At 35.8% G+C, this 15,438-nt stretch overlaps 1 protein-coding gene across 4 annotated transcripts in view; it reads right to left on the reverse strand.

Moving 5' to 3' along the window:
* The window catches only part of CHD1 (chromodomain helicase DNA binding protein 1), a 125,094-nt gene that overhangs the window by 40,870 nt on the left and 68,786 nt on the right, over positions 1-15,438 (reverse strand). For all 4 annotated transcript variants that reach the window (XM_036768302.1, XM_036768291.1, XM_036768294.1 and 1 more), the window contains exons 14-19: positions 13,397-13,587; positions 12,721-12,909; positions 10,120-10,282; positions 7,913-8,065; positions 6,121-6,192; positions 5,563-5,712 (exon numbers count right to left, since the gene is read on the reverse strand). In XM_036768302.1, coding sequence (XP_036624197.1) covers positions 5,563-5,712; positions 6,121-6,192; positions 7,913-8,065; positions 10,120-10,282; positions 12,721-12,909; positions 13,397-13,587 — 918 coding nt within the window. The remainder of the gene's footprint in view (positions 1-5,562; positions 5,713-6,120; positions 6,193-7,912; positions 8,066-10,119; positions 10,283-12,720; positions 12,910-13,396; positions 13,588-15,438) is intronic.

Genomic DNA, 15,438 nt, shown 5'->3' on the forward strand with positions numbered 1-15,438 from the left:
AAATATGCTGGGGAATACAACTACCAATATAGTTTACTGATACATGCAAACCACTACAGTTTCCATTATGGGGATACAAAAATGAAAAGCTTCTTTTCTTGAAGGAGGTTTTAATTTAGTTGCAAAAATACAACAAACAAAAACAACCATAGTATAATATTAATCAGTTAGGTATCAAAATACAATAGAAATACAGTGGAAAAATCACTTGGGTTAAGAAGATTGGAGAAGATGGTAGAAGAGATGGAATTATGATGGGCCATGAAAGATGAGTAGGATTATTGTGATGGAAAGAGAGAACTGCAGCATCATGGGTATGGAAAAACTGAATAAACTAAAACAAAATGCAAAAAGTGTGGTTCAAGGCAGTTTGGCTATAGTAAAGGATAAGATATGTCAGAGACAGTAGTGGTCTATGGCCCCAGATTTTAGAGAGTACAGACTTTACTGCACAGAAGCAGGGAACCATTAAAGTTTCTGGAGAAAGGGGCTGTCATGATTAAAGCGAGACTTTAGAAAGATTGATTTGGCACCAATGTGTAAAATGTATTGGAGGGAAACTGGTCAGAAGACTGGAGACCAGTTAATAAGCTATTCCAATGGTCCAAATAAGAAGCAATAAAGGGCTGAACTAGGTGGTTGTTGTAGAAATGAAAAGAAGGGTATAAGGGGCAGCTAGGTGGCATAGTGAATACAGCACTGGCCCTGGAGTCAGGAGGACCTGGGTTCAAATCCAGATTGAAACTTGATGCTAGTTGTGTGGCCTTGGGCAAGTCACTTAAATGCCCTGCCTTTCCCACTCCAAAAACAAAAAAAAAAAGTGGAGAAGTTGGACACTACATTCAACATTCACTTATTCATTTAATCTGTGTGCGGCACACTGTGCATAAGAGTTGGAGAGTATAATTAACAAGACTTGGTGACTGGCTGGAGGGTAGATTAAAGGTTTAGATTTTCAAGACACACAATGCTTTGTACATAGTAGGGACTTAATAAATATTAAACTGAACATATTAATTTCAAGGTTCCAAACCTATGAATAGAAAATTGGCAATAAAATTTACAAAAATAGGAATGTCAAAGAGAATAGGCATTTTCTATTGTTAATAGAAAACAAGGGAATAAAATCACTGTTGGACATGTTGATTAAGGTAAAAGGAAGAAGTCTGGCAGGTAGTTGGAAATGCCAATCTGGAGCTTGGAAGAGAAGGAACAAGAAATGAAGATTTTGAAGTCAGCCACAAAAAAAGTTAAAGGACTTTAGAAATGGGAACATCCACAGAAATCCATTTAAACTAATCCCTTCACATCATGCAGAAGTAAACTGAGACTCAAAGAGGTTAAGTGACTTGCCCAAGCTTTCCCAAGAGCTAAGCTTGATATCCTTATTTTCAGTCCAGCTGTGCCTCTTAAGGACACCTGGGTAGAACAGTGGATAGAGTGCTGAGCCTGACATCAGAAAGACTCATCTTCCTGACTTCAAATCTGGTCTCAGACATTTACTAGTTATGTGACCCCAGGCAAGGCACTTGCCCCATTATGTCTTAGTTCCTCATCTATAAAATGAGCTGGAGAAGGAAATGGAGAACCACTCCAGTATCTCTTCCAAGAAAACCCCAAATGGTGTCAAGAAACATTAGACATTACAAAAAATGGCTGAACAACAAAGCTGCCTCTCAAACCACAGCTGAAGTTATAAAAATATATGTGAGAGAGGGAAGAAGAGCTTAATGGCCTGGGAAGTGAATATGAACTAATGAAGAGATCAAAGGACTAAATCATAAGTGCTCTGGGGAAGTTCAGTGTAGAGAAACTAAGGACAAGAATTCTAAACAGGGAGACAAGATGGTGGCTGGAAAGCAGGGACTTGCATAAGCTACCCCCCAGGTCCCTCCAAACACCTATAAAAAATGGCTCTGAACAAATTCTAGAGCTGCAGAACCCACGAAATAGTAAAGAGAAGCAGGGCTCCAGCCCAGGACAGCCCGGATGGTTTCAGGGAAGGGTCTATCGCACAGAACTGGGAGTGGAGCAGAGCAGAGCCCAGTGTGGCGGCTCCAGGACCAACCAGACCAGGAGCCGGGTGGAAAAGATGTAGCACCCAGAATCATTGAGCTGTGGCAGTTACCAGACTTCTCAAACCACTAACGCCAAAGACAACAGAGAAGGTTAGTGGGTAGAACTACTAGAAGGGAGTGAAAGGAGTTCGCTGTCGGCCACCACCCCAAGGGTGGTGGAGGTGGTGCAGCGCTCTGGGGCTGCTTCCAGCTGCAGTTGTTTTTGGCCACAGGCCTACCCTGTGGGAGGAATTAAGCAGCAGATCAGAGTGGGAGTGCAGAGCCTGCTTGAATCTGAGTGGCCATCCTGGCTGTTGGTTTTTGGGGGAGGAGGAATGCTGGTGTGGCAGAGCTTGCTGTGTAGAAGTAGCTCTGAAAACAGCAGCACAAAGCCCCTAAAGCTTGGGACAAAGTACTCTCTATTCTACAAGCAGTCATACCTTTCCAAAAAGCTCAAGGGTCAAGTAGTTGGCTGGGAACATCGACAAGCAGCAAAAACAGACCCAGATTCAGAATCAGACTTTGGAATCTTTCCTGGGTGACAAAGAAGACCAAAACATACAGCCGGAAGAAGTCAACAAAGTCAAAGAGCCTACATCAAAAGCCTCCAAGAAAAACATGAATTGGTCTCAGGCCATGGAAGAGCTCAAAAAAGATTTGGAAAAGCAAGTTAGAGAAGTAGAGGAAAAACTGGGAAGAGAAATGAGAAGGATGCAAGAAAACCATGAACAACAAGTCAATGACTTGCTAAAGGAGACCCAAAAATATACTGAAGAAAATAACACCTTAAAACATAAACTAACCCAAATGGCAAAAGAGCTCCAAAAAGCCAATGAGAAGAATGCCTTGAAAGGCAGAATTAGCCAAATGGAAAAGGAGGTCTGAAAGACCACTGAAGAAAATACCACCTTAAAAATTAGATTGGAGCAAGTGGAAGCTAGTGACTTTATGAGAAATGAAGATATTATAAAACAGAACCAAAGGAATGAAAAAATGGAAGACAATGTGAAATATCTCACTGGAAAAACCACTGACCTGGAAAATAGATCCAGGAGAGATCATTTTAAAATTACTGGACTACCTGCAAACCATGATCAAAAAAAGAGCCTAGACATCATCTTTCAAGAAATTATCAAGGAGAACTGCCCTGATATTCTAGAGCCAGAGGGTAAAACAGAAATTGAAAGAATCTACCGATCGTCTCCTGAAAAAGATCCCAAAAACAAAACTCCTAGGAATACTGTCACCAAATTCCAGAGTTCCAAGGTGAAGGAGAAAATACTGCAAGCAACCAGAAAGAAACAATTTGAGTATTGTGGAAACACAATCAGGATAACACAAGATCTAGCAGCTTCTACATTAAGGGATCAAAGGGCTTGGAATATGATATTCCAGAGGTCAAAGGAGTTGGGATTGAAACCAAGAATCACCTACCCAGCAAAACTGAGTATCATGCTCTGAGGCAAAATATGGATTTTCAATAAAATAGAGGAATTTCAAGCATTCTCAGTGAAAAGACCAGAGGTGAATAGAAAATTTGACTTTCAAACACAAGAATCAAGAGAAGCATGAAAAAGTAAACAAGAAAGAGAAATCATAAGGGACTTACTAAAGTTGAACTGTTTTGCTTACATTCCTACATGGAAAGATGATATGTGTAATTCATGAAACCTTTCTCTATTACGGTAGTTGAAGGGAATATACATATACATAGACAGAGGGCGCAAGATGAGTTGAATATGAAGGGATGATATCTAAAAAAATAAAATAAAATTAAGGGATGAGAGAGGAATATAGTGAGATAGGGAGAAGGGGAGAGATAGAATGGGGTAAACTATCTCACATAAAAGTGTCAAGAAAAAGCAGTTCCGTAGGAAGGGAAGAGGGGGCAGGTGAGGGGGGAATGAGTGAATCTTGCTCTCATCAGATTTGACTTGAGAAGGGAATAACATACACATTCAACTGGGTATCTCACCCCACATGAAAGTAGGGGGAAGGTGATAAAAAAGGGGGACAATAGAAGGGAGGGCAGATAGGAGGAAGAAGTAATCAAAAGCAAAAACTTCTGAAATAGGGACAGGGTCAAAGGAGAAAATTAAATAAGGGGGACAGGATAGAGGGAGGGAAATATAGTTAGTCTTTCACAACATGACTATTTATGGGAGTGTTTTGCATAATGATACATATGTGGCCTATGTTGAATTGCTTGCCTTCTTAGGGACAGTGGGTGGGGAGGGAGGAGGGGAGAGAATTTGGAACTCAAAGTTTTAAAAGCAGATGCTCAAAAAAAAAGGGTTGTTTTTGCATGCAACGGGGAAATAAGATATACAGGCAATGGGGCATAGAAATCTATCCTGCCCTACAAGAAAGTAAGGAGAAAAGGGATGTGGGGGGGGGGAGGGAAATGGCGGGGTGGGGGGCAGTGATAGAAGGGAGGGCTGACTGGGGAATGGGGCAATCAGAATATATGCCATCTTGGAGGTGGGGGCATAGAAAATTCATAACTCAAAATCTTGTGGAAATCAATGTTGAAAACTAAAAAGTATCAAATAAAAAAACACAAAACATTTAAAAAAAATTCTAAATAAATAAGGATACTGAATGTCTCCTTTCAAATTTCTTAGCTTATTGAATAAACTCTGCCAAAAGCACCTCCAAAGTTGACAACAAACTCATTAAGAATTCCCAAATGTTACATTTAGATGTTCTGTCTCCCAATATCCTGATAGTATAAATATATAGTAAAAATATAAAACTAGAGGGAGGTGATGCATTTCTATAATAGAGATAGGTCACACAGTTAATTATCAACTATCTGACAGAAACAAATAAAAAGTTATTTTATGAAAAATTGGATTGGCTTCTTAGTGCACAACTTTTCAAAGTATGGGGGAAGAATGCTATTGTCTGAGATGTTAAGTCAATACAATATCAAACACTTTCCTGCCAAATCAACAAAGCGTGAAATTATTCCCAAGTTTTTATATACAAACAAAAGGGCTAAAAAATGTCATAGTTTATCATTTTATCCTAATAAATGTCTTAAATTATTTTAAAGGTATGTTCTTAAATATCAATTCCAGCTTTACTCTCAGTCACTGGTTGAACTTTGGGGGAATTCAGTTACATATCAATTAGAACAGGGTTTCTTAACCTCTTTTTTTTTTGGAGTCATAGACCCCTTCTGACAGACAAGTGAAATTAGTGGATATCCTCTAGTATAATATTATTAAATACATTGAGTAAAATACACAGGGATTATAAAGAAAACCAATTATACTGAAATAAAGATGCAATTTTTTTTACATCCAACTTCACAGATTCCCTGAAATCTATCCAGATAGCCCTTTGGGATTTGTGGATCTCGAGTCAGGAACCCCCTCACATTTGTGACATGACCATCTAACCAATATTCCTAAAAACAAAAGATACTAAAGAATTAATAAATATCAATTTAAAAAGCCCTAAGTGAAGACTGGATTTCAGATTGGTGATGTATCTGTACCTGTTTTTTCTGCCCAATTCTATGGGCTCTAGCTTGTGCCTGAAGATCATTTTGTGGGTTCCAGTCAGAATCAAATATAACAACAGTGTCAGCAGATGCTAAATTGATGCCTAGTCCTCCAGCCCGTGTGGAAAGTAAGAAACAAAAGTCCTATAGAAATAAAAGAAAACAGTGACACTTTTAAATCCACCACAGTTGAATGTCATTACAAACAGATGATGTAACAATACTAATTCCCTGAGTGGAAACTATTGATATTAAGGAGTTAGCAAATTTTAAATGTCAAAGGCAAATTTACCTTTCAGCAAATGACTTTGCATCATAATTTATTCTACAGAAACTTTGATGCACAGTTGTCTCTTTCTAACACAGGAATAAAAAAAATTCCTTAAGAGTCAAACTAATGGAGAAATCTGTTTGGCAATTTTCTTAATCAAACTTACCAACATATAGACATTTCAAGTGCTTTCAAAAAGTTAGAATAATAGTATGTTTTATCATCATGGTTACTAAAGAGCCATTCATATACTAAATGAGAGAAAATAATTAAATTCACACCTCAGATCCTTCAGCATTAAAATGATCTAATGCTTGTTTTCTTAATTCTCCTTTGATTGAACCATCTAATCTCTGGAATGACAAAAACATCAGTTAAGATAATGAACAGGAAAACAATTAAGTCACAACTCTTATGTGAAAAAACTGCAACATAAAGTAAATGTGAATGAAAATATAAAGCTCATTAATAAAATTGAAGTAGTTCTAATTTCTCTCAGTGGGTTTAGAGGAGAGCAGGTACTATGATCCTTTCTTTTAGAAGAGTCATATATGAAAGTCAAATAAATGATGAAACAAGCTTCTTTAACATAATTTAAAAGATTGCCAAATATTTTTCTGCATGATTTTAACTCTGCCCATTACTCTCAACTTACTATCACAGTTAGCACTAAATACTAACTTTTCAGTTGAATTTATGAGCAACTGACCACTGATTTAGATTAAGAGGCAGAAGGGTCCTTAAAGGTCATTTAATCCTGTGTCAAACTCAAATGCAGATGTGGTGGGAAACTATATCATACATAAGGATCCTGCCTTATAATAGTGAATTAGAAAATCACATATTAACATTATGTTCTATTTAATTTTTACTTATTTTGTTAAATTACATTTTACATCACAATTACATTTTAATCTTGTTCAGGTACTATTAGATGTCTCTGATCTAGCCCACCCTCCTCACTTACAGATAAGGAAACGGAAGCCAATAGAATTAAACTGATTTGTCCAGGGTCACATAGTAGCAAAGTCTGATATTTAATGCAGATTCTATGACTCCATGTTCAACACTCTTTACACTACACCAATTGGGAGTAAGATGGCAGGGATAATTTGGACTTTTTCTCAAGGAAAGAAATTTTATATTCAAGAAGTTTACAACTATGGAATATCTCTTAGATCTAAAGATCATACATAGTAGGTCAAAACTAGACCCACATTAATTAGCAAAGGCCAGGGTACTTTGCACAAAACAAGTGCTAAATGAATATTTACAGAATTAAATTCTCTTTCATGAAAGATTATGTTTACTTTTGCTATACTACTACCCTACTACATTGTGGGACTTATAAACTCATGAACTTGAAATATAAGGCATTTAAAAAACACTTAAAACACCTTAGTACCTTTCCTAGAATGTCTATATTTAGTTAACTATCACATTGTTACCAACCCTACCACTGCTGAATAGCTTCAAAGGGACTTTAGCTAATTCCACAGGAACGATTATATAAATGTGTGAGATGAGCCAAATGGTGTTATAGTGGGGTTCAAGAACTTCAGAGTGTAATTTGGTTATAAGAGAATGTTATTTCCCAATCATGTTGGCATAATAAGCTTCATGAGGAATGCCATAACCGTCTCTAAACACTGACCTCTAAACAGAGAAAATACTTTTATTTTGCCCTGAGCCTTTCTACCTTTCTGCTTTTCTTATCTAAAACTATTACTTGGAACATGCCTATCATTCAGTAGTGTCCCTTGGATTTGAATCCATCCCTACAGAATATCTTTAAGTTATTCACAGAGGTTTAAAACATGTAGAAAAATTATAAGAGGAACATAATGGTTCTCTGGCTAAAGGTAAAGAAAGAGCAGAAATAAGATAAAGAAAAAGAAAAAAGGAGCATGATAAAAGCAAGAGATCTTTTGAAAGGATCAGAATATTAATGTCATTTTTTTAAATCTGAAAGATAATTTTGTATAATTTCTTGGAAAGTAAACTAAATGTAAGATGTAAAATGTAAGAATCAACTATAATAACGATAGTTCAAGTTTAAAGTTAAAGTCTTACTTGAAAAGGGAATTGACGATACTTCAAATATTCTGCAAGTATGTCTAACATCCGCACCATTTGAGAGAAAATCAAAACTCTGTTGCCTCGTTCTTTTAGCCGAATCAACAACTTATCAAGAAGAATTAATTTCCCACTACTTCGGATTAAATGCTAAAGAAGAAATCAGTTATAATTATTATATATTATGAAAAAAGATGAAATGTAATCTTTCATAGCAAACTTGTTACATATAGGTTAAAGAATGACACTATGAAAATAAAATTAGCTATTTTGAAAAGAAGTTCTAGTTCATATTTATAACTCTTAAAGGCCTATATAAATGTGAGTGACTGTTATTATATTCAAGCTCCTTTAAAAATCTTTTAATCTGCCTTTCCCAATTTTTCTTCAGTTGAAATTTATTTACTATATGTCGCTATAGATTGAATTGGTTTTTTTTCCCTACACAAAAATTTAGGTATTACCTTATACTTTCCACTTAATGCCAAGCCTTGAAACAATTTCTGCTTCTGACCAACCTTGCACCAGCAAGAAAATACAAACTAGAAGTGAAGTCAAAAAAACAAGCCAATATCCGCCTGCCACTACATTCAAAATTCAAATGAAATCTTAATTTTGATAAAACCTTATTCATAAGGTCAAAACACCTGGTTTGCAATGTCACTAAAATTCCTCAGGTCTCAACTGATCTGTTACTGATTGTGTGATAATGTCCATTATAAGATGCAAGTTGTCTTTCTTTTTCCTGAAGGAAAGTATCACAGACACACACACACACACACACACACACACACAGAGAGAGGCATTTTTATGATATTACCATTTTTTCCCTCTGAAGTTATAACAAATGAGAGGAAACAGCATAGTAAATAAAAAATCAGCTTTATATTCAGGAAGATCTGAATTCAAGTGTTTGTGTTTTATACACAGTTCTACAATTATGGACAAGTTACTTAACTGCGTAGTGCCCCAGTAAGCAAGTGAGCAGGACTCTTATTACAAATCAGTTGTTGGCTTGAATTGACGGATTAAGTTTAATTACCAGGATTTCCCTATAGCAATGAAATTCCACACCCCTCTCCAAAAAAGCAGCAAATGCTACTGGATCTCCTTTCAATTCAGGCCATGTTCATTTGGGAAGGGGCACTAAAAAATGACTGGAAAACAGAACCTCCCAAATCGAGTCAAATGCTACAGTCACAGCAAATTCCACTCAACAAAATGATCTGGTAGTAAGGGAAGAAATTAGACTTAGAATTCACAATTTGACCATAAGTCATTCTAAAGGAATTTACTCGGAACATTTCTCATGTCAGATTTAAAATCCAAAGATATTTTAAAAGAAAACTGACTTAGTACTTACTAAATGATGGAATAAAGAGAATTGTACTTTCTCCTCATGTATTTTTCACCCCATCAAAGAAAGTTTATCTAACAGAGTCATTTTTAACATGATTACTGAAAAGGAAGGGGAAAGGCCCTACATATGACTATAGATACAAATTTTTCTAGGGTCTCTGAAGGTCAAAAAACAGATGTGGTTTTTTGCCCCCATTTCCCCTCCTTTTCTGATAAGTTAGGAAAAAAAAGAAGAAGAAGAAGTCGTCTACCACCATCCCAAAAACAAAGTCGTATAATGAGGGTTCTGAGAAAATTAAGACTTTGCTTGTAATTTGCATGCAGAAGACACACAGAACAAACATACCAGCTTACTACTGCTGATGTTTACGTTATGTTCTTTTATGGCTTAACAACAGCAACTAGCTCTAACCTCTGGTTAGTCTCTTTTTCTGCCAATGAAAAACTAATTCTAAAGTCAGGATTTTGTTTATTGCTAAATTTTAGATTATATACTGATGTTCTAAGTTGACTCCATCTTATGAAGGCAATGTTCTAATTTAAAGAATGACTTCTTTACCATGACATATGGTAAGAAAAATCCAGTAATACCTCAGGCAATTTGGTACAAATGTTAATTTTTATACACAAGAATAATTTTTGACATTTACATAACAATTTAAGACAGTTGCTAATTTTATAAACTTTTAACTTTAAATATCTTATGTATATTCAAATATAAAATATTAAAAACAAACTAATGATAGTGGGCTGTTGCCAAAAATGAAAATTTTCATTATAAACATCTGGAAATCCTTCATGAAATGTTTTACTGAAATACAAAATAACAATTTGCAAAATCTTACCTGTAAGGCCTCCTGCTTATTATAGAATTCATTATTATCAGGTGGTTTAATGAGGTAGCAATGGTTACAACACTTTTTGAGCTCCATCATTATATTCAAAAAGCCTGAGGTACTGCCCTTTGAACCTTTGCTAAGGGCTTTGTAATTCCTGGTTAAAATCCATCTAAAACAAAAATCATAGAGGTAGCATGTTCACTAGAAAACAAACATATATTTGTTAAGTCTTGAACTCATAGCACAACCTAGCTTCCTAGAGTAGCATTCCTCAATGGTGCTCTTTTATGTTTCTTTGTTTTCATTCTGGACTTATGCTTTCATCAGTATAAAGAACTCTTATGGGAAAATCTCTCTGCTTAATTAGAGATCAAATTATATTCCCCAAAACACCATGGACCCCATTAAAAGATGGCAAGCCTAAAAAGCCAGTTAATCTTCTACCCTAAGTTCTAAAGGGGTTTAAATATATTGAAAAACTAATCACTTTCACACACTCTACAGACCAGCCAAATTGGCCTTAGTGTTGTTTCTCATATAAGACATTCCAACTCCCTTCTCTGTTTTTACTTAGGCTGTCCCCATTTCCGGAATGCACTGCCGCCTCGCCTCTACACCACATTTTCCTTCAAAGCTCAACTCAAATGCCGCGTCCTATAACACTCCTATCATGATCTCCTTAATTACTAATGCTCTTGACCTGGAAATTATTTTGTATACTTTTTGCATTTAATTTTCCATATATGTATGTCTGTTCACCAAAAGGAGTTTCATTTTTGTCTCCATATAAGAATATGCTAGGTGCAAAGCACCTAGCAAGTGCTTTGCAGATACTAAAATACTCAAACAGATTTCTCATCTCATTAATACTGAAATTCATTACAATTCATTCATGCCTACCCACATACACCTTGTCCATGTCTTCTTGTTAAGTTAGCTATAGGAGATCAAAGCCACTATGCTGAAGACTTCCCTCAGTTTCTCTGGATATAACAAGGATAATAATGAAGCACAAAGGCTGACAACTGTTAACCCTGGTCCTCATTATGTGAATGAGCCACGATCTCTATAGAATTTAATTTTCCCTAGTGACATCTTTTACTCCTGTTCTCTGAGGTTCTTCATTGGTTATATTTTGCAGCCTCCTCAGATGCCTCTCTATTGCCTTCTATGTGATACTCATTTTTAGTTCTTCACTGGTAGAATGCCTGTATAAAAAACATAGGCTACCTTTGCCTTCATGGGAAGCCTGGGATCACTAAAGGATCTCAGAAGCAATCTCTAAAGACAATCCAGCCAATTCTCCTTCTATTCAACTCTGGTATCAACTTGCTGTCAATCTATAATCTGTCTGAGAAATGTATACTGATGGACCAGCCAAATGCAGGCTGCCAGATGGGAAACAGATATTCTCCATCTGTAAGTTTGGTAAGGTCAAACTCCTTTGAATGACTACAGATCTCTTCCAGGAAGCTCTTCGATATTGTGGGACTTAATAAAATCAACAGAATGTCTCCCTCAAAGAAGAGCATATAGAGTCTCAACAAGAGACCTCCTCATTCATAGGGAAGCCTTTATCAACTCAGACCCTGAGCTGGATTTCCTCTATCACAATGAACACATGCACTACACATACATTCTCCTTATTTTATGCCTAGCCTGATGTTTATAGGATTGTTTCTGGTGCTATATCTTGAATCAGGGATTGTAAAATGACTTTGCTCTGGCACATAATAGGTATTTAATTAAAGCTTGCTAAAATGAAATTTAAAAACCTCACTGCTGAAAAATATTTAATTAAGTTATGATGTAAATGATAAATTCCTCATAAAACTACACAGAACCTCAAGAAATCACCTAGTTAATGACTATACTAGAGGGCAGATAGTTTGTTAAGGGTACTATTTTATTCCCACAATATGGATGTTAGTACATTTTGACCAGAACACAAAGTATATCAAGAGATGCAATAAGGCTTAGAAAGGTAGGCTGAAGTCATAATAAGGCTTAAAATCCCAAGTTAAGAAATCGAGATTGAATTTATGCTACCAATGGGAAACTACTGAAGGTTATAACAACTGGAGAGTAATGGACTAAATCCAAACAATAGGACAAATAAACTCTTCTTAAGGATCTCTGTTTCAAACATATCTTAGTGAAACATTTCTGATTATTGTGACATTTGCTGTTCAAAAAAATATTCCTTATGTTCAATAAATTCATCACAAGAGAAAACTTTTTTACTAGTCCATAACTATACACTGTTGGGGCAGCTAGGTGGTGCAGTGGATAGAGCACTAGGCTTGGAATCAAGAAGATTTATCCTCCTAAGTTCAAATCTGGCCTTAAAACCCTACTAGCCTAATAGGTGTGATCCTGGGCAAGTTACTTAATCCTGTTTGCCTCAGTTCCTCATCTGTAAAAGGAGGAGAAAGAAATGGCAATTGATTCTAGTATGTTTGCCACAAAAATCCTAAATGGAGTCATGAAGAGTTGGACATGACTGAAACGAGTGAACAGCAGCAATACACTACTTAAACAATTCAAGAATCAAACTGGTTTTTACATAAGAAACATTCAGAATGTGTTGTGGGTGATGTAACTTACTTGTAATATTGCTTCTGCAATGCACTCATTTCCATTCTTAAAATCTGCTCAACTTTGGCAGGCAGAGACTTTTCTACATCTTTCTTAACTCGGCGTAACAGAAAAGGCTCAAGCTCCTTGTGGAGACTTGCATACCCATATTCTCTCCCTTTGCCATGTTCCTCTTCAAAATCTTCCCAGGAAGAAAATCTTAAACATGATTGGACTCATTATTGAAGGTAATAAAAACTTTGGTTTAAAGTAAGTCATTAATACAGTTTTTACAAAAGTAATAGACATAATAGATATATACCAACATATCTCAAACTTTGAATTCTCTACTACTCTAGAAAAATCTTCCCACCCCCAAGAAATCCATATGGAATACCTTGTGAGTCAAGGTGAATTTAAATTATTAATTAATTTCAGGAAGTCTTTTTTTTAGAATAAGGAATCTATCTGAACAACGTTGCACTCACTATAAAGGCTTTAAAAGTGTTTTCACTATTTTGAGACTTCAATCAGTTTTTAATCACTAAGTTAAAACACTTCCCTTTACATCTTTCTTGCAGAAATAAGTTCTGGGGCCACGACATTAAGTACTATAATTAAGTTTAAACCTTTTCCCCTTTTATTTCCCTCATAGAAAAAAATGTTTAAAATTGAGAATGAAATCTCATTCTCATAGTTGGCTTACTTTTCTGGCATGATGAAGTGAAGCAAAGACCAGAGCTCTTTAAGGGAATTTTGTAGAGGGGTTCCAGTAATAAGAAGACGATGATTAGATTTAAAGTCTATTAAGGTCTTATATAAAAGTGAGTCGTCATTCTTTAATCGATGAGCTTCATCTACACCTATGAATGCCCAATTCAGGCCACCAAGGAATGCCTTAAATACGAAATTACATATTTTAATTAGAAGATGTTACTTAAACTTTTAAATACAAAATACAAATTTAATTTTGCTAAGTACTTTCCCAGAATTTACAACTAAGGCAGAATAACATGATTATGAAGAAATGGAAAATTAAATACTAACTACACTAGACATTTTCTACAGACTAGTGACCATAGGATTGTCTTAGATCAATAACTGGAAGGGATCTTAGAGGCCATGGAGTCTAATATTGTCCTTTTACATGAGTAAAACTGAGGCCCAGAGAAGTTAAGTGATTTGTCTAAAATAACACAGGTATGTACTAGCAGGCAGTGAAGCTAGGGTTCTAACCAGTGTCCTGACTCTAGAACCTGTGCTATTTTCACTATACCATGCTGATTCCTTGGGAAAGTTATATTCTACTAGTAGAGGGTATAAGCTAGGGAATATGATGCAGGGTCTACACTCATGGGTACATTAGACTATGTTATATTTTTTCTACCCCTTTTCCTACCCGTGTAGATATTGGGGTCCTCAAATTTTTCCCAACCATGAATAACCACCACTACACCACCACCATAACTAGCATTTTATAGCACTTTAAGGTCTGCAAAGCACAATACATATATCGTCCGTTTCATTTAATCCTCACAACAAATCAATGATGCAGGTGCTATTATTATCTCCACTTTACAGATGAAGAAAATCAAAGGATGAACTAAAATCCTCATTAGATGACGTGCCTAGATCCATACAATCAGTGTTGGAGGTGGTATCTGAATTCAGGTCTTCCTCACTTGGAGTTAGGCATTTGATTCACTATGCCACTTAATTACTTTTAATAGGTTTTTTCCCCTTATCGTTATTGGTGTGTTATTTTTGTTATAATGAGGTTTTACCCTTTCTTTTTGGGGGGAGGGGTGAACAACAAAGAGTGCTTTTACCATTCCAGTACCCTCACTGTCTCTATAGCACTGTTAATAATGAGGACAGATAGACGGCAAAATATGTAGAACGAATGGACTGAAGTTGAAAAGAACTAATTTCAAATCCTGCCTCAGATATTTAATAGTTGTGTGCCCCTGGAAAAGTTGGCTAATGTCTGGGAGCCTCAGTTTCACCATCTATAAAATGAAGTTCAATTTGATAGCCTTTAAGGTCTCTTACAGGTCTAAATATCTGACCTTATAAATACTGTAAATGAAGCAATTTCAACTTCCTTCACTGAGTACTAAAGACATTCACTGATCTTGAGTTTTACCTCTGACTCATTTTCTGTTAGAGATTATAAGTCAACACAGAGATGGACTAGACACAGACAATAGAATAAAGTAAAGTAGTGGTGGCAGACTATGCTTTATTCTCTTATGTTCTTATTCTACTTTAATATAGGCTTAACATTAGAAGGACCAGAAATTAATAATACCTTGAAGGACCAAGTTTTGTCAACTGATATAGTGCATTTAAAAAAATACATAAGGCAAAGAAAATAGATAATATGATGAAAATTTTTGTTTCAAAGGAAAATTACTTTTATTTCAAAGTTAATTTGACATACTTGGTCCTTCTAGTATTAAGCAGGGAAGAACTGATACAGCCTAACTATTCAGATCTACTAACCCATTCCTCTTACAAACTAATTACTAGTTATTTAATCAAGCTGAAGACATAGCAACAAAAAGAAGAGGGTTTTTTTAAGTGTCTTGTTTGTTTGTAAAGATCTATGATTTCACCAAGATGGGGAACTTCAGATAATGAAATTCAATGCAAATCGGCAAGTCATGAGTAATTAAAATCTTAGAATGTTACCACTGACACTAAGAGGTTCAAGTGACTTGCATATCACCACAGAGCAAGTAGATA

This window comes from Trichosurus vulpecula, chromosome 1, assembly GCF_011100635.1.
Source record: "Trichosurus vulpecula isolate mTriVul1 chromosome 1, mTriVul1.pri, whole genome shotgun sequence".
NCBI classification, from domain to species: Eukaryota; Metazoa; Chordata; class Mammalia; order Diprotodontia; family Phalangeridae; genus Trichosurus; species Trichosurus vulpecula.